Genomic DNA, 20556 nt, shown 5'->3' with positions numbered 1-20556 from the left:
AAACTCTTTCAGCAACACACATACTTATACGTATACAATCACACAATAATTACTTATGCAGATCTCTATACTAGCACATATGTGTACAAAAGTGTTAAAAAAAAGATTAAATACACTAATGTAGTGACATAGGGAAAAATAAAATGAAATGTAAAATTGCACCAGAAAATACCATGGCTAATAGCAGGCAAGAAACTCACTCAGCAAAGGCTCCATCAAGTCTCATAACTTACCTGAACCTTCGAACAGCCAGGAGAACCTTATTAGAGCACCTCAGGCAGTGGACCAGCTCACAAAGTGTTAGAAGTTGACAGATATATTTGGGGGCCTTGACCTAATTTAACCCCAAATGTGATCAGATCAATTCGGTGTGAGACGAAAAGGAACCTTCTTGAATTTACCATTAAAACAGAGAACTCTAAGATTTTTTGCCACAAGTTTAAGATGTTTTGAGTGACTGCCAAGGTTGTCATGAATGTATATTGCGATTGAAGTTTGGAAAAGTTGATAAGATGGTCTTTAGTTTTTGCTGAAGAAAATGTTCGGATATCTAGCACTTAATCCCAGTAAGGCAGTCAGTGAGAGTGAGAAAATCACTAGTAATTCAAGGAGTTATTGATAAATTCAATTGGGGGTCATCTGTATAAAAATGAAACCTAAAATGAACCATAAGACCTCTCAAATCAGATCTGAATCAAGCCAAAGCCAAAGAGTCCCATCGATTAATATTATATTTGACAATAATGTCCCCACTTTAAGAAAAAACAATAGTGGGTCTAAAACGGAGCCTTACGGTACACCACAAATTAAATAGGCAGAAGAGGATGATGCATGTTTCCACTGCATGCACTCAGACATACACCCACACACCTAAACAACTTTATTGTGGTTGCCAGGCAACGCCCTATTAAAACTCCTAAAATAAGACTGCCATCTCTACTACTGCCAGACAAAAACTAGTATGAGCAAGTGAGATCCTTCCATTAATATGTCTGTCATCACCAAGAGGGCCTTCAAACATTGTCATCACACACAAAGGCTGTTACATGCAACACAATTACCTGCTGTAAGGCCCTTGCTTTATTTCTTACAAAGGACGTTTATGCTCATAACTAAATGCTAAGATCCACACAGATGCTAATTACATTCCACAACAATATTTAGATGATGTCAGATAGCTACAATTTCATTTTCTTGAATAATGTACAGTTGTATGAGTCCCTCTACGTCTGTGGATTACAATGCCTTGTCAGCGACTGCCTCCAGCAATCTGTCCAAAAAATAGAATATACTTTTGTACAGCATCAATAGTAATTAAAGGGGATTTTAGAAGACTCTGTAGTCTTTTGTCATCACAGACATACACACACAGACACACACCCACCTATCTGCTGTTGCCTTGCTCAAAGCAGCTTTTAACAATGGGACCCGGACAAATAAAACTCACCCAAACATCAGGAGGAGAAGGAATGAAAAGACGAAGGGAGGGAGGGAGGAGGGGGGAAAAAAAGAAAGAAGAGGAAAAAAAAGACTTCAGGCTTTTCCAGAGGCAGTCAGTCAGTTGAATGTCTCATGAAGTTCCTTGAAGAGGTGCCAAGGCCTCTACAACGCAAAACACAAAATCATTCAGTGGGAGGCAGGGAAGGAGGGAGGAAGAGAGAGAGACGGATGAATAAAGAACGAGGAAGAGAAGCAGAAAGTGAATATGATGCATAATGAATAAAATGTATAAAAAGAGATAAAGGTTAAGACAGGAGTTGGCTCTGATCGACTTCGAGCTCCAACGAAAACATCTCTGAGGGATTTGTTCTCCTGGGTTCTGAATCAAAACACTTAAATGCGAGCGGAGAGGTGCAGAGGGACAATGTCTGAAAACCACACACACAACTCTGTGTGTGTGTGCCCTTTAAACTATGGACAATATGATACAAATGTGTGAATATAAAGTGTTTTTTCTTTCAATAAAAATATCACCTTTGAGAATAGCTGTGTGTGAGCGTGTGTGTGTGTGGGTGTTTGTGTGTGTGCGCGCCCTTCCCTCGCCTGGCTTGCTTCCTCCAGGCTGGAACGCATGGACCACACAGACGGCTGGCAGAGCTCCACGACAGCCTGGCTCCCTCTTTCTCCTTCTCTCCTTCGCTTGCTGCCTCATCTCCCAAACCTCCTCTCCCATCTCTCTCTCTTTCACGTCTTTTTTCCATTCCTGTTTCTATTATTCCCCCCCCCCCTCTCCTCTCTCTTACCAGACCCCCATGGTAGACGGCCGTCTGGCTGTCACCAACTCATGCCCTTTTCCTCCCGAGCCAGCCTCTGCCAGCTTCAGATTGCCACCTGAAATAATTCATTGTTTCTGAACGCTCGCAAAAAACAACATGACCACTGTGAGGGCTCCTGAATAAAAAAGTGAAATATGGACCCAGTGCATTCATTCATCGACTTTACTGGCTGCTCTGCCGTTAGATGACTGACACACACACGCATACAAACACAGACTAGCTGATTCAACTCAGGTTCCATGAGCACAGGGGTTTTTCTGAATCAGCCCCAAAGATACACTCATTTGAGCTCACCCGGTGATCATAAACCAGCCTGAAGGGCTTCGAGGGCATGACGTGACACCAAATTTATAAATTATCCCATTTATACAGGATTTTCTGGCACTCCGCTTTTTCCTCACGTGTTACTTAGTCAGGCAACAGGCAGGAGAATTTCCCATTGACGTGTCTGCGACGTTAGCTGAAACTTGATGTGTCGACGGGGGGGAGGCGGTACTTAAAAGAAGTAGGTCGACATTGTGGAAACATCTTCTTGGTGAATGTACAGTAAATATGAAGCTGTATCTCTGAGATGTTAAAGAAGGGAAACAGCTTGTCTGGCTCTGACTAAAAGGAACTAAATCCTCCTAAAACCACCTCTAAACCTCACTAATCAACACATTGTGTATGTTTGTTTAATCTGCACATAAAATGAATTTTATTATCTTTAGGCAAAGCCAGGGGAGCTGTTTCCCCCCTGCAGCATCTTCATATTTTTCTAATCTTCTCATCTAACACATGGCAAGAGAGTTAATTTGCATAACAGTTCTTTTAGATGTTTTAGCCCTTGGGACTAGTTACCCTTGTCATATAAGATCCCAAACACAAGCCGTCCTATTGATTAAGATACTGGGTTGTTTGACGAATATTTTGAGCTAGGCCATATGAAGGAGCCATTAACCATCCATCAAAGACGTATGCACTCAGGCTCAGATCCACTCTAATGCTGCCATTAATTGCACAGGACTTATAGACTGTTTGCCTACTTGCTTTTACTAACTGTTATCAGATCAGCAGGGCTGAGTTGAATCCAGACATATGTGTCTTGGACAGCTGAAATAATACTGTTCCAGGATCAGTGAGCAACTCTGTGATTACAGATACCATCGACAGAGGTGTTATCTAATCATGGTTAATCTTTTATAAGTGAGTGTGTGTGTGGGTGTGTGCGCACATGTATATGCACCATCCATATGTGCAAATGTGCATGATTGCATGTGCAGACTTGTGTTTGCATCCATTCATGGGTGTGTGTGTGTGTGTGCTCACATCTGGTCTGAATCTGTCCATGTTTCCGGCCGCTGCCTGGGCAGGGAAGTGGCAGGCGCTATCAAAAATCTCCGCTGTTTTCACAGGGATGATGGGAATCTCAGGGACTTTCCCTACGGCAGTGAAATCATCCGCCTTTTCCCGCTCCTTTAAATACCCCCGGCTCGTTCCTCCACCCTGCTAAGGTTCCGATAAAACAGCTGAGACGTCTTGTGTTTGGCAACAGTTGTCATTTAAAAGGTGTAATTAAGCCATGAAAAACTGTATTTACTGTCAGGGCCTGCTAAACTAATGGATTTGAGGTCGAGCTGTTTGCAGGGTAAAGTGGTCCTTAATGTGGTGGTTGACGTGTTGCATTCCCAAAGGAGAAAAAACATGGTTGCATCCATAGGTGTGTTTGAAGGAATGATCGTCCGGGTGGAAGCTGAGAGTTAATGACACTGTGACGTGAAATTTGACTTGATGTGGGCATCAGAATCGTCCTCATCTTTTTAAATATACAGGTTAATATCTGTCTGTATTTCGGGATCTTCCTCCAACGCTCTCTAACTGCTTCACCAGTCGCTGTTCTCTGTGCTCAGCACTCTTCACAGAGCCGGTCTCCTGACCCATCCAGAGCTCTTAATTTACTGGTCATCAGGGTCTCTTCCTCTCCATGTGCCTCTCCTCCCCCCCTTGTGTCCGTCTCCCCTCATCTCCCCTCGGCCTCCCATCGCTATTTATTCCCATCACTAGGAGACGGCCCGCGCACAAAGCCCACACTGTGTCCAGAGGCTTTTTTAGAATAGAAATTCGGTCTGTTGAAAATGGAAACGCTATGATTGACTGGGCACAGCTTGCGCGGAGAGATGATAAATGCCAGCGAGAGGCACAAATTATCTTCAGGAAGGATGAAGAAATATTATTAATGAAATATGGACATGAATTTAGTTTTAAAGTCTTCAATGAGCAGAGGTTTTCAAGTAGCCGATATTATTCTAGGTTCCAAAGCGACTATGTTAAGGAGCAGATGATGAGATGGCCTGTTTATTTTCAACTGGATGATGCCAATCCAGTAACGTCATCGCAATAAAAAATCATGGTCTGTCACCGGCTGATTTCTCACTGCCGCCACTCTCATGTCTCATTTCACAGCAGCGGTATTTGCTATTAAAATTCCAAACATTTGTTCCAGAATAAATTGAGTTGTTGTGAAGAGTCATATGGTTTATAAAAGCATTTCTGAGGCTGAAATGTTGCAGTAGTGGAAAGATTGCTATGCCTAAGACGATGAGGCGGTTTTTAAAGGACTTTTTTCTGTTTATAACCCAAAATAACCTCAAGGAGATTATGTTTTCATTAGCGTTTACTTGTTTGTTTTTTAAGCAGGATACGCAAAAACTATGGAGAGGATCATTAGGGGAATACAGGATTTTTTCCCACTTTATTTAACATTGTTGAATTGGGTGTTTTTCAATATATTCATTGATTTATCAGAGAATAACTCATGGATTTTGATGAAAAAAACCATACATGTTTAGGGGACTGATATTGATTGTGTAAAATTTGATACAAATAAAAATCCAGATCTAATGAATTTAAATGTGGTTTCAGCAGGGGACTGTTGGGCCTTGGGGGAGTAATGTACTTTTTAGTTTTTATTTGACAGTGAAAGTGACAGAAAATATGCAGAACAGAGAGGGAGGCATCTAACAAAGCTCCTCAGCTGGGAATGGGGGTTATTAGTACACATGTTAAACTATTAGCCCACTAGGTCCTCCACTGCTTTCTGTGGTCTTTGTTATGATGCTTCAGTAAAGCAAATGATTTCTCCTCTCCCTTTTCCTTTCCGTCTCCCGCTCCGTTTATAACACCTACCCTTGCTCAATAGGTGTAGTGCCAGGCCTTTGTTCCCAGCCCAGACAGGTTGAGCAGGATTCTGAAGAAGCTCGTTGTTTCTGCCCGAGCCAGCTGGAGCTGTGCCAGACACATCAGGAGTTTCTGCTCTACCTCTGTTTGATATTTACTTTAGCACCTTTACAGAGAAACCAGTGCGAGACCAGACAGACACACTGACACAGTCACTGCGTGTGTGCACAGGCCTCTGTGTTCACTCCACCTTTGTAAAACTACAGTCTACACCTGGGCCTATGGGCAGGATTCGCAGTGGTTCCCATTATAGGGCCGACAAGGCTGCACTCTCTGTTTTTGTAATGTGCATTTACTGTAATCGAGTTATGGCCCTGAAAGACTGATTAGAATGGGCTCAGGGATGTAAAGGGTGTAAAATGATCAGCAGAGGAATGCAGGAAAAGAACGAGTATAATAGATCTGGCATAGGTTACGGCTCCTGTGGGGATAATGGGGGAATGGCGTGAGAGCTTGTGTTTACCTGAGGAAGAACCCTCAGGTTAAAACTTAAACGTACATGCAACTTCTCCCTCTTGGGATCCCTCACTATTAACTCTCTCTTTTTCCCTCATACAAGATGATATTAGATTAAAGTCTTTGTTAATTGTGTTAATTAGGAGGATGTAGCATCCCACTCCCAAAAGCGGGTCTTTGTTGAGCTGCACAGACTGTTTACAAAGTGAGGTAGGGCAACCACCACAAGACCTGAGTCATTAAAAGCACATCAGAAAGTATAACTGACGAGCTGTTTGCCAAGACATCTGACAAACTGAGATCATTAATCACGCAGAGTAGAGTGTCATCAGTGAGATAAATTATGTTTTGCATGCAACTTCACAGAAGTAATAACAATGTAAAAACTGATGTCTAATAAATCTAATAACACCTTGTGTTTTTATTACAGCCCAGCACCCATCTGTGACTTTCTCCTCTAATGGATAACTTGTTTTTTGTGTCTGCAGGGCATCGTCAAAAGCTGGAGGACCCTCCCAAGGCGGGCCTCTTCTCTGACCGCCTCAGCGAGCTGGAAAGGATGAGGGTGAGGGTCACTGTGCCTACGCAGGCCCCTCGGCCAACTCTCAACACAGGGGCCAACTCCTTCAACCCGCAGGGTCAGACGCAGATAACAGGTGAGCGCGCCAACGTCAACTTTAACCACATGCTCAGACAGGACTGGGTTCAGAAACCATTACAGCAAACATCCACACTGTTCAGTCTACTTGCTCATTGTTCTGTGAACTCTGACCTCTGAGATTATGTGGTTAGGGGTCGACTCTGATTCTAGTGTCTTGTGTAATTGAAATAAGCTACATACATAATCTTTTTGTTGCACAACCTTTGTAGATGGTCAGGATTTGAAATGGGTCTACATTCTGTTTGTATTTAAGAATAAGAAGGGCTAGAGAGTATTTTTTTACATTTTACAGTTTTTCACTATTGCATCCAAACTGATAAGAATTTATTTACATTTATTTACATTTTCAATAAGAATCCGGAACATCTACGATTTGCTCCACAGTTTTCGAAGTACTGACTACATTTACATGGACACCAATATTCCAACTACTGACCTTTTGATTATGCTGTTTACATGAGTTGCTGATAGAATATGCTATTTGTAATTCACAGTCCAGTAATGACTCAAATCATTACAACCTCTATATGATTACCTCGACATTATTCCAACAGTTAAAAAATCTAACCTGAAAAACTTTAATGTAATTTCTTTATAATCCTGCAGAAGATACAACTCATTTTTATTTTTCGATCTTGTTTACACCCAGGGTGTGTGTGGTCATGCAGTTGTTAACTGTCATATGTTGATGTCACAGAAATACTCCAGTAGGACATTAAAATGGGATAAAGACGTATACATGTCGACATAATTCAGACAAAGGTCAGAATATTCAGGTTAATGTAATCAGAAAATGCTGTTTACATGGCAGAGTCTTATTCAGGTTATTCTTTTCATCTGGTTAATATTGGAATATTGGTGTCAAATGTCGTCTGTGTCCCAAAGGGTTTCACTGAATAATCAAGCAGGTTGAGTCACAAGCTGAGTCACAATCAAAAGCGTTTGCTGTATGGGAGGTGAAATATCAAACCCCAGCTGGAGCCATCGGGTACATCCCAGCGGTTTCTGCCACAGAAACGCCCACCGCAGCACGTTACATCGCCTCTAAGACCGACTGTCTTTCTCGACTCCATCACTCACTCTATCAATTACAGCCTTGAAGGTAACACCATCTGCCGCGGCTCAGGACGTCACCCGATCGCCCGCACTTCTGCAGGCTCGTCACAGGTCATCATTTAGTCTCTTAGTTACTCTCCGGCGTGGCTTTGTAGTGTTACTTAGCGGATCATTTGCGGGATGGTTAAGCAGCTTAGCAGTGGTGAGTGGAGAGTATCATACACTGGATTGCGCAGTAATTCCATGTGAGTCAACTGTTTTTCAAGTTAAGATATTCTGAGGGGAAACTTTAGATCCAAGAGCAGATTTATGGATTAGAGGAGGGATTCCCAACATTTTTTTGTCAGATTTATGGCCACAGCTCCGTCTCATTTACACCTTCATGGAGTGGCAGATTCTGGATGTTCAACAATGATCAATAACTCTATTTTTAAATTTAATTTAAATAACTTTTCTGCTTTTTATTCATTATATTTAGCTATTTCAACTGCCCTATTCACCCCCCCCCCCCCCTTTCATTTGAAATCATCTTTCATTAACTATGAAGTAGTACTCTTAGCTTACCATTTAAGCAGTTTTATTCATTAATTATCTAGATATCTATTGTAGTTCAACAATTAATGCACTGTGTCATGCTGTTTTAAATTTAAAATGTATTTATCTCTTAGTTTTAGCGGTCTAGTTTAGCCATTTATCTTTTGGCACTTTTCACTACATATATCATGTCAACTATCCATTAATTTAAAGTAGCTGTTTTATTATATTTTACCTTACTTTATCTTAAGATATTTTCAGTAATTAACTCTGTAGAATTGTCGCCAAAAGCTCTCTTCACATCTTCTTTGGTGTCTACTCCTTTTCATTCTGCGATTTGTTACAGTTTTCTGTCTGTTGCGTGTTAGAAATGTCACCAACACGCCCACTGGCTCGTGGTAAATCCCCTCTGGAGGCTCTCACTCCGACATTTGTTTTCTAACATACAGCAGAGAATGTCAGGAGATTATCCAGAGCACAGTAGATAGTAGTCTGAAAGTAACTTTATTTTCAGATGAGCTCTTTCCATATGATCACTGACAACTGCAGAATCACCTCCTGGGCTACAATTGACCGGGAATCACTGAATCACCATCTCCACAGTGCTGTGTCAGCGCTGAAGAATGGTCTGGCTGCCCCCTGTTATTATTCTGCAGTAGGAAAATACTGATTTCTTAAAACCAATGATGAGCTGCAACGACTGTGCTCCTGCAAAATTGTGTCAGGGGGAACTTGTATTAGTGGAAAATTAACCTTAAAAAGAACACACCGAAACAGTAAAAAGACTAATGATGACTGTGTGATTGCACGATTGAAGTCTTCGTGAAAATGTGGCTTTATCATCATGTAGGTTGCTAGCACAGAGATATTTCCCATAGCAGGATTTAAAGTGGAACGTAAAGAGGAATTTAAAAAACGTTATGAGGCTGGTAGAGGAGGAGAAATAGGCATCCAATGGCAGACCTGTACCCACAGTGCACATCCAGTGAGTCAGACGACTGAATCTCAGACATTCAATCACTACAAATGAGTCCATTGCATCATCATAACACTTAAAAATAGCTTAGATACATTGTAATATCCATCAGTCTCCACAATAAGCTGCCGCAGTACAGACACGTCGTTGAAGTGTGCGTGATGTGACGTGTTATGTTCATGGTCGTCTGCTGGCGTGTTTACAACCTGGGTGTGTGCCAGCGAGGCTCTCTGGGCCTCAGCTGCAAGCACAATGTTTTATAAGGCAAACAGGAAGATCTTCTCTTCAAAAGTAAACATAATGTGTTATTGCAGAGGATGTTGCATAACACGCCCAACTGATACTTACCTCCGAACACAAGCACGGAGAAACAGGGACACTAATAATGTCTGCAATTGTTGTGTGTCTTATTATCAATGCTCCATAGTTTAGCAAAGTCAAAAATGATGAACGAATCTGTTTTTTTCTCTTTCTGGGCTGTTTTTACTCTCCTTTTCCTCCCTCGCTCATTTTCTCCCCATCAGACCCTCGTCAGTCCCAGTCCTCTCCTCCCTGGTCATATGAACAGACGTACCCGTCCTACCTGAGTCCCATGGCTTCCCCCTCAGTCCACTCAACCACCCCCCTCTCCTCCAGCCGAGGCACGGGCCTGCCTGCCATCAGCGACGTGCCTCGACGCTTGCCAGGTAGAACCACCTCTCTGCCACTGTGTGAAGCCACCCTTGTCCTGTTATGACTGCCTCATCTGCAAATAATCTCAATAATAATCTTAAATAATCCAGATAAAAATCTTTTTACTGAAGCAATAGAAGGACACAGGAATCGTGTGTGGGTACGTTGTGGGTTTGTTAGCCTTATTTCTGACTGGAAGCCGGTGTAATAATAAAGCTTCTCTATGAACCTGCTTGAAGTAACCGCCTATACAGGACTCTTGGAGAAGTAAAGCTAACACACCCACATTGAGGGAGGGATATTTTCATTCATCATCACTTCACCTGGCATTCTATTGGTTGGGGAAATTTGACTTGTAGCACAAAAAAATCCAAGCGCAGAAGAAAAGATCAGAGAGCAGACGTCTCCCACAGAAGCAGCGTGAACACGAGGAGAAGCGATGAAGCTGAAGCGTAGGAAATCTGTAATGTTTTTGCGTGAAAATGAACTGTTCAAGCACAAGCAGAGCAAATCTGAGCACAAGATGGGGGCTTTTTTGTGTTTTGAGATAAAGCATTACAAAATCTAAATGTGAAGGTTCCGCTCTCAAATTGAAGGACCACACTCTTTAATAAATATAGGAGAAAAACATCCGTAATCGGGGAGAGAAAGAAAGACCCTCACATTCGTTATTTTCACAATCAAAAGCATATACATAAACGAAAACGCATATATCTCATTCTTAAATGAACGCGAGGAATGAAGAGTGTCGTCAGAGCGCGACTGTGTCTGCAGCCAGTTGATTGCTTTGGATGGCGCTTTTTTGAAAAGTGGAGGAAAAGAACGATTGTTTCCTTTATTCCTCGTTCCAAGCCTTTGATCCCAGAGGAGTATGGGTAATAACAGGCCTAGGGATAATAACAGGCTCGTGACTGACAAATAAAGTGTCTTTATAGCGATACAGAACTCTCACAAGGCATTCTGGGTAATTGCATTAGCCAGTCTGTTGTGCTGTTACAGCGGCATCTGTGTTCCAATTTGTCTCTTTTTTTCCCCCCAATGTGAAAGCTCCTTTAAAATCCTTACGTGCCGCCAGACAAGTTTCTCCCCCGTACACCTGTTTGACTCACTGCCATGTGAGCTTTCTTTCCTGCTTGACTTTTTTTTCCTTCTGTTTCCCTGTTACTACACCCTCTGTGTGTACGTGTGTGTGTGTGTGCGTGCGTGCATGCATGCATGTGTGCGTGCATGCGCCCCGAGCGAGGGTGAGTGATTACACGACGCGGCCGTGTGACTCTGCATTAGAAAGGTTTAAAATCCAGCCAGCTGCCTTGTCAGCTTTGATTAGCCCCGTTTTCCCCCCTCAGCTTTCATCTCGCGAGCACCAGGCTTTGTTCTCAAAGCGACACACACACACACGTGCACACGCATAAGCACAGGCCAAAACCCGCCCTCACCCGCTCGCACACCTCGAGCGCTTAATGCCTCCTAAGTGAAGTGACTGAGGCTCTCAGATCTCCAGAGATCATGTTGACACCTCGCCAGGCTGCACAGTAACAGTATCCAGCCACAGAACATACCGACAAGCACGAGCAGAAGCTGATATGGATGCTCCAGTGCAAACAGCATCCCGTCCCCTCCACACACACACAGATGACATTTGCTAAGAGGCAGTTGCAAAAGTTCACTCTTGTCAGACACCTCATTTGGAAGTGACGCTCCAAACTGTGGGAAATCCTCCGAATATTTAGACAATGCTTCACTTCTGGTTTGATTTCAATTGATACAATTGAACCTGGCTCATCATCACAAGGGTCAGAATGTTAAACAGTCAGGAGTTTATTGAGCAGCGGCGCTCACGTCTGAGATCACACTGCTCCTCCGCAGCAGAGACAATCACCTACTATTTCTATCCGAATCAAACGGATCTTGTGGAAAGAGGAAGTTTAAAGGGCCCTAATTGGCAGCATATGCTATCTGACGCTAGCGACAAACCGGGCTTCACAATTCCTCCCCTGCACATAAACACTGTACGCCCTCCTCTCCCCCCCCCCTTTGTCCTCTCGCAGCAGACATGGTGACACGGAAGACGCCTGGTGATTTATGATAAGAGCGCCATGGCTGGACTAAACCGCTGAGAGGAGACGCGAGGGAGGGAGCGGGTGGTGGCGGTGGTGGTGGGGGGGCTCCTATTCTCCTTAAACTCTGCGCCCAGCGCGAAGCTCGCCGCAGCCAGTTAGTGGTTTTTGGGATATTTTTTAAAGGGATGAGGCGAGGAGAGGGAACGGAGGGTGAGATGGAGCGGCTCCCTCTCGCACGCGCACGCTCGCACAACTTTGTGCACACAGTCCCACACACATACACACACACGCTGGAGCCGATGGGAGGCGAGGAGAGGAGCCACATCAGAGCTCAGCCCTGCCTCATTATGGATCTCATGGAAACTGTTTCTTGCTCAAAGTGTTTCCACATGTGCAGCTCCTGATTCATCCCAACTGCTTTTTTATGTGCATACAGTATTCACACACACACACACACACACACACCCCACCCACATACACACACCCACCCACGCACACACACACACACTCCGTTTGCACGACCGAGTGTGTGCTTGCATGCTTAAAAAGTCATAGATACACATAAACATGCACCGACACACACACAGAAACATAAGTATGCAGAGGTGTAAACAATAAAGCATATGCATGTGTGGGACTTTGTTGGTGTTTGTTATCAACACTCCTGAGATGAAGCACAACAACCCTGAAGTTGAAAGATATAACAATATTTATGGCGAAATATTGTTTCATAAGTGTGGCCACAAAATCCATGACACAGTCCAAATTGGTTAATACACATATCTGACTCGAAATATCTGATTACGCACAATTCGGTTAACTAACACTTCATTTCTCAAGGGACTTATTTGTTCAGTTCAATTACTCTACAAGACAAAGTTCTAAATAGTGATACAGTCCAAAGCCAACTTTTCCGCAATCAAAACTGACTGGTGTGAACTTGTGTGAAGGAGTGTAATGATTTAGGCTTTCATAATAATATCTGCTCATGTCAGAAAGTGATTCATGTTGTGCGTGTTTGTGTGTGTGTCTCTAGGTTCCTCCGACCTGAGCCCCTTCCCCGGTCAGTTTGAGCGTCAGTTCCCGGGCCTGTCCTCCCTCACAGAGACTCGTTTTCCCAGCCCTCGGATGCACTACCCGGCTACCTTCACCTACACCCCGCCCGTCACCTCCGCCATGTCGCTGGGCAGCACCCACTACCACACCTACCTTCCCCCTCCTTACCCGGGCTCCACCCAGAGCCAGAGCGGACCCTTTCAGACCAGCAGCACTCCCTATCTCTACTACGGGGCCTCGTCCGGCTCCTACCAGTTCTCTATGGTTCCAGGCGGGGATCGCTCACCCTCCCGCATGATCCCGCCGTGCACTAGCGCCTCCACGGGCACCTCCCTGGTGAACCCCAACCTGCCCAGCCAGACAGAGGGAGGCGTGGACGGCGACGGGAGCCACAGCAACTCCCCGACGGTTCTCAACCCCGGAGGCCGCATGGATGAAGCCGTCTGGAGGCCATATTGAAGAAGAGCAGGGGGCGGAGACTGGAAGTCAGCTGAGGTCATGGTTTGAAAGCACAAAACCTTTTTTTATTGAAAAGGGGATTTTGGAGCTCTCATCAGCTATCTCTACCTTTTGCTTGGAAATTAAGGTTGAGATAAAAAAAGACCAGACTTGTACGGACTTGTCTTCCTGGAATGTGTTTTGACCAAGGCACTACAAAGGGAGTCATTCTCACAGCAATAATGAGAAAGACAGTTTGGTTTACTAGGCCCCAGTGGATGAGACATTATTTCACTTTTCTTATAATCCACAAGCTAAGGGATGCTTCAACAATATTTGTAGGAGACTGCCTTTTTTTGTATAGTGTTTGTATTTCAATAAGGCTTTTTGCAGAGCATGTTTTTGTACTACGACAATATCAAGATGCAAGTTACGCACTGAGTAGCAAGTGATGAGAGTAACACATATGTTACCTTAAGCGGTATGGACAGTAAATTTGCTTTAAATCAATTAATTTAACTTGTATATTGTGGGTGAAGCGATGTAGATTAAGACGTTTTTCCTAGTTTTAACTTATAAAGCCATAAATTATGTATTGTATTTGAAACTTGAGGCAAAGAAGTGTAATCTGAATATTTTTGATGCATCTATATGATTAAGTTAAAATGATTTTTTTTTCTTTTGATAGGTAATTTAAGAGAGTGAGAGGTCTAATTTTTTTGTAGTACCCAAAGATTTAAATTGTTTCAAATATGAAATGTAATTTCCAAAGAGTATTGCAACATGTTTCTTCTGGTGTAACTTTCAGTTTAACTGCTCCGCAAGTTAAGAGCCTGACATCCTCGCTAGGCGTTGACACACATTTGGCTCGGAATTAAACCTTCGGTATTTATTGAGCAATAACTCGTATTGTGCCTCTTGGCAACATACCATGAAAGAGCGCTTCACTGGGGGGAAAATAATTATCCGTTGGGGGAAAGTCTGCTTGGTTTCTGTAGTTTGTCTAGTCTGACATGCACTCATATACATATGTATTTTCTTATCCAAATAAGAAATGGTGCTTTTATGCACAATTTGACACGGAGCCTGAAGATGATGATGATTGCAGCTCCATGTCTGGTGGTACGCTCCGAGGCAGCAGGTCAGACTTTTTAAGGTTCAGTTAGTTTGTGATACATGAAATCCTCAGGACGGGAGAAATCCTCGTGTGATCGGTCAAGATCGCAGGGGGAAACACGCCAAGTCTATTATCGCTTTCATATCATGTGCAGAAGATGGCTTTGAAAAAGTTTGTCTTAGTGTGTGACACACATGGGTACTTTGTCCTCCTCTCTCTGTCTTTAAGATTGAAAAGGAGACATCACAGTTAAAGACTAAAGAGACTGTGACATTCCTTCAGGCGTTTATTTATTCCAGTGTTTTAGCTTTTGTTGACATGATTTACCCAAATAACATTTGTACAAACCTCACCAACCAACCAGTGTCACAATCGAAAATCTCCGTGGCACCAGGATGAGTGGGAGGTCTGATATTTTCCAATCTGAAATTTCTTTTTTTTCTAAAAGTAAAACGTGCAAAAACCGAGGTGATTGGATGCAGCTGCTGGCAGCAAACTGGTAACCGAAAAATATGGGAGACTTGTGTATGTTTGTTTCATAAAGCACTTATTTCTTGTTTTATTTCTAGCAGCACTTGTGGCCGGCTGCCAGCGGGGCTCGTGGTTTTTGGTGCTCTCTGCCGATATAATGCCACTGGAGTCACACACACACACGCAGAATGGATAACACTTGGCCAAACAAGCCATTTACATTGGACCAGAATCTGATCTCACAAGGCAGTTGGTATTTGTTTAAAAAAAGAAAACCTTTTTTTTCCTTTCATGCAATCTGATATTCAGTGCATATAGGTAATATAATAACCCAATTTGAAAAAGCTGAGAAAAACATGGCCCTGTCCAAGGATCAGACTTCAAGCTTTTCATTGAAGGTTTGCACGCAGTGCCTCTTTCCCCGTCTCTGCAGAGGATGTTCTGAACTCACTTAATGGAATTGAACATGTCACACTACATTTCCCCGACTGCTGCAGTCCAAAAAAACGAAAAGTATTTTTGCTGGTACAGTGTAACATAAGAAAGCAAATAAAAACCTTTAGATTGTTGTGATTTTACAGCTTTATTTTCCAAATACAAATTCATCCAGTGTCTCCATAGTAACTGCACATTTGTTGCAGATTCTTTCCAAATTTTGAACAGGAAATGGTCTTTTAAAAACTGTTTACATGCCACCGCAGCACTGACATCCCATTCTGTCCTCATGTGCTTTTATTTGTTGTTTTTTTCTTCTTCCTCAGAAAATAAGACGCTCATCCTTTCCTTTCCTTTGGTGTAATGTTGCATACATCAGAGATCTTGTATTATTTAATGATCACCATGTATGATATCCAGGCTCGTATGTAAAGTTTTCTTCTTGTTGTCTCTTGTTATGCTTCTTCTCTCATGAACGCTTGTCAGGAAACTGAGACTAATTGAGACGCCATTAGACTTTGCTGGTATGTTTCATCAAAGATCATCAAGTGATTTTGTTGTTTTTGTTGTTTTTTTTAAGGGACAAACAGACCTGACAACAGTGAGTGAAATTGGCATTGTGATTGTACATTTTTGTTTATTTTAAGAATAAAATAGGAATTTTGTAACTTATTTTTTCCTCTTCATCTCCTCTCTCCACCTAATGATTTGATTACATGTGGAATATGTTTGTGTATAGAGATTATCCTCCTCGTTTTCTGTCCGCTGAGTTAAGCCTTAAAGAGCGTATGTGCAGAGTTTGACACTAGAAGGTTGTTTTTTTATGTTCATTTGATTGAAGGGGAAAGTTTCTGTGTTTCTTTCCTAAAAACAGTTTAAGACTTAAAAGTGTAAGTGTGGAATAACTCGTGACATCACCATGGGAAGCCAACGTGGTCCAATTTACAGTTTACAGAAGTGTGATGTGGAAACTTGAGACTTCCTGTGCACTGAACGCTGAGAGTGGACTTCACAGCGAGGCAGAGGACAACTTGTGGGAGTCCGATGTTTGAAATGAATTTGCACAATCATAGATTTTCAACTTGTCTATGAGGAGAAGAAGAACTTTCTGTGTGTTTGCATTAGATGTTCCTCTCTGCTGACTTTCCATTTCAATAGAAAGGGCCACCACTGAGTTTGCTCTTAATTCTCCAAGACCGTTTAGCGGTGTCATTGCTCATTTAATCTTTTATGAAATAGTTGAGCTGTGTAGGAAGCACGTTCCGCGGTGTCATCTCTGGTCCGCCGTTCCGTCTGCACCAACATTGTCTTTGGACTGGGACGCCGAGGCGGGCCGGGGGCCCTCGGCACGCTCAGCCAGACTTACTACTGCCACCACCACTGCCATGGCTTCATTTCAAAGGTGCACTGGGAAACCAGAGAGATGGAGACAGGAACAGAGACAGAGGGAACCAGGGAAGCTGTTTTACATTATTCCAAGACATAATAGAGCCAGTCTAAGTGTGCGCGCACACACACACACACTCACACACACACACACACACACAGGGAGAAGAGAGGGAGAGCTACACCATCCCATGTGTGTGTGTTTTTTTTAAAGTTTCAAATTGGGAACATTCTCGGGATTTCCCTGAATATAGATTGCGTGGAAAAAGCTCCCACTGGTTTCAGGTTCACATTCTCAGCGTTCTCAGCCATGTCTAGCAATTATAATAATGAACTCTGGAGGAGCAGCGGGACCCAGACACCCAGAGAAATTAGCATAATGTCCTGCACGCACGGGAGAGACAGCAGACTCATTCTGGGGGAGTTGGTACATGGAGTTTTGTCCCCGTTAAATTTCGGCGGTTGACCATGATGCCAGCGATGATGTGGGCTTGATTTCTATACCAGGTTATGAGTAGTTCTGCAGCAGCAGCACAAAGAAGGGTGCACTCTCTTCCTGTGATGTTATGCTGTCAGCTGAGAGGGATACAAGCAGGAGTTTGTGAGGAGATAAAACCACTTCATTCAGATGACTGTGCACACACACACACACACACACAGTTGACAGCCCAATACAAACAGTTTACTTGACCTCTACAAACGTTTCAGAGAAGCAGCTCGAGGGGAAGTGATCCTCAAGAGTCTCATACCACTCACAGAGCTGTATATCTCTGTGTATGTTTCAGTCTTCACTAACAGAGCTGAGGTTTTGTGTGTGTGTGTGTGTGTGTGTGTGTGTGTGTGTGTGTGTTTGTGTGTGTGTGTCTTTTCTCCCTCAAACAGGGAAATCCACACATCTTGATTTCTCATTTATGCCAGAGATAAGCTCTGGGGCTCTCCGCTGTGTCCTGACTGTGTTTGAGCAGCTTGGCGTCCTGACCTCTGTGACCCTCCCTAATCTGAGTTTAACTACTGGTGACGGGCCACTTAAATATCAGAGAAACCGTCTTTGACTCCAGCCCATGCCCACCGTAAAGTACACAAAACTGAACCTAATTTGATCTGATTGTAATTGAGCAACCGCCCTCCCAGTCCAGGAGAATTTCAAACTGAGTCAACAATAACTGTGTACTTTGGCGCACTCTAGTGGCTTTTTTATTTAACCTTAGGGACCAGGGTGAGGGGGCCCACCCATACATGTTCCATACAGACACAGGCAGACTGGCTGTGGCCAAACTAGAACATTTTATGTCAGTGGTGCTCCGACAAAAGTTCTAGCACCTCACGTTTTGTGTCTGCAGTCTGCTTGAGAGATTTAAAACCATAAATGAATACCAGATATGAAGTTCTTGATCCTCACAGAGAGGGGGGGTCATAAGAGACAGCTTGTCTTTTGACCTGTAATAAATAAATGATCAGTTGGCAGACGAGCTGCAGTGTGGGCAGCAGCCGAGACCCTCGCAGACATGGTAGGCTGTACGGCCGTCTGACGTCCTAGAGCTGAATCCATTCATCACCAGATTAAAGCGTGCCTGCGTCTTTAGCCCGCTTTGGAAACATTCGATTCCATGAAACCATTTGCTGCCAAGTGAAACCCAATTCAGAGAAAAGTGCACTTATGAAACCCAAAAATGCCTACATCTAATGAGTTCTGCCAGTTCCGATTATGCAATCTGAGACCGGCCTGAACGAGAAAAAAAAGGAATTACTGTGAAACTGTACGTGTCAGGACCATGGACAGCGACCAAACACACAAACAAAAGGTCTCTTTGTCCAAGGCCTTCGCTTCATGTCAGTGTTTCAAATTATTCACCATCTCAGCTGTCAGGAGCGGCTAACTGTCGCAGCACGACTGAGTGTACAGAACATAAAACAGGATAAACCTCAGCTCGGTGCCAAATATTCATGCAAAACAGGCCTTTTCCATACGTTTCAGCCAGGCAATAAAATTTCAAAAATTCGGGCTGGGGCCCCATCTTCGTCGGAAACCAGGCGTGAAGGAGCTCTGTGTGTTCTTCCCGTCAGATGAAGGTCTGTGAAAACTTTATCAGGCGAGTGTTAATGGAGAACTAACGGACTGGTAATGCAGCTCAGCCACACAGGACCCAGCTCGCTGCTGAATGACATACGGCCCTGGTGACACTTCAGATCGTGTCGGCGCTGTTTGGAAAATACACCACGCGGCTGTGCGGCCACGTGGGGATGCCAGGCGGAAAGGGGGGGAGGGGGTGGTGGAGGATGCCCGCCATCGTGTCTGGTTCTGCTTTAGACATTCATCCTCTCTGTCTCCAAGGATCATAACTCGTGTTAGAGGCAAGTTTTATGGTTTATGACTGGAAAATAAAATGCTGCATGTTTCCTGCAGGCAAAGCGATGATTTACAACCATGAATGATAAAGCGAGCGCCTGCCTGACAGCGCGGAAGTGTGAGGGCTGCCGAGGATCCAGACATGTCCGACATGTGGATGCGAGTGTGGTCGTACAGCGAGTGTGGTCGCGTTTGTGCGGTTATATACGTTGGAACTCGGCACAGAGAGAAAAGTTCTGGCTCACGAGTAGGTATCAGTACCTGACATCATCATCTCACATAATTAGCACAGTGTCCACATCCTTCTCCAGTGACCGTGGATTATTTCATGTGGTTCACGACTGGAACCGAAACTCGAGCCAGTAAATCTAACCAAGAGCATAAATACCCCCGGGCTCTGCCGTCTGCAGACATGGCTACTCATTTCCAATGACTCCTCTCCAAAAAGCCAATCAGATATGTTTATTGTTATCTTCTGCTTAAATTTGGGTCTGATTATTTAAATACACCAAAAAAATGTCTTGATCAACCATCCAAGCTCAAACCATGGGGCCTGCAGGCTCTCAGGCCACGACAGGCCAGTCCCTGCAGCCTACACATGGCTCCTCCGCCGCCGACCCGAGACAGGGGTCGGCCAGTGCCAAGAACCCTCTCTGGTGAGGTCGTCAGTCTTACGCCCAAACCGCAGGCGTGCGCCAGGCAGATCAATAATCCCCCATCAGGCCTCACCACAAGTCACTCAAACCTCCGAGGGCAGGCGAGCAGAGGGGGCCTGGAGAGAGGGGGGGGCTACAGAGAATGTGATACTCTCTGAGATGCTCTGTGTCTCCGAGTGGAAGAGACGAGGACTCGTCTTCTGCTCGGCTATGTCTCTGCTTTGAAACCGATCTCCTGTTATGACACGGTTCTTGTGCTCTGATTAGACGCTTCCTTCGCCTGGCCTGTCGGACCTCAGCCGTCACCTCGCCATGTGGATTCCACACGTCAGTCAGTCAGGAGTCGCAGCAGTTATGTGAATGGAGGGAGGATTTCTGCTCAAATTATTTGTGCCTCACATAGTTGAATTTCTAAGCTCTCATTGTACCTGGCGAGCGTTAGAAACCAAGAGAGCTGTTTAACCGATTTTTCCTTAAAGACTTTTCCAACCTGAATACCCTCAGGTAGCCAGAGCTGACATATGTTCTTACTCATTTTGTACGACACACGAAAAAATATAGCAGCATTAATTTCAAAAGAAAATATAAAATTATAGTTTGAGTAAATGGAATTTTTTTATATGGAGCTTTTCTAGACTTATCGACCATTTAAAGCAGTTTACAGTACAGGTCCCATTCACCCATTCACACAGCATCGGGCTCCAGATAACTTGCCACCTGATAGTTATTAGGATGGACATTTT

The 20556-nt window shown here is 43.8% G+C and overlaps 1 protein-coding gene across 5 annotated transcripts in view; it reads left to right on the top strand.

The window, feature by feature from the left end:
- Window positions 1-16096, top strand: part of runx2b (RUNX family transcription factor 2b) — a 42020-nt gene extending 25924 nt beyond the window's left edge. For 4 of the 5 annotated variants that reach the window (XM_069515167.1, XM_069515166.1, XM_069515170.1 and 1 more), the window contains 3 exons: window positions 6437-6604; window positions 9700-9861; window positions 12944-16096. In XM_069515167.1, coding sequence (XP_069371268.1) covers window positions 6437-6604; window positions 9700-9861; window positions 12944-13422 — 809 coding nt within the window. In that variant the 3' untranslated portion in view covers window positions 13423-16096. The remainder of the gene's footprint in view (window positions 1-6436; window positions 6605-9699; window positions 9862-12943) is intronic. The other variant, XM_069515171.1, reaches the window with a different exon arrangement.
- The last annotated feature ends 4460 nt before the right edge of the window (window positions 16097-20556 follow it).

The sequence above is a fragment of the Paralichthys olivaceus genome, chromosome 19 (assembly GCF_024713975.1).
Source record: "Paralichthys olivaceus isolate ysfri-2021 chromosome 19, ASM2471397v2, whole genome shotgun sequence".
Taxonomy (NCBI): Eukaryota; Metazoa; Chordata; class Actinopteri; order Pleuronectiformes; family Paralichthyidae; genus Paralichthys; species Paralichthys olivaceus.
The sequence above is the reverse complement of the archived record's forward strand: the minus strand, read 5'-3'. Positions and strand labels throughout refer to the sequence as shown.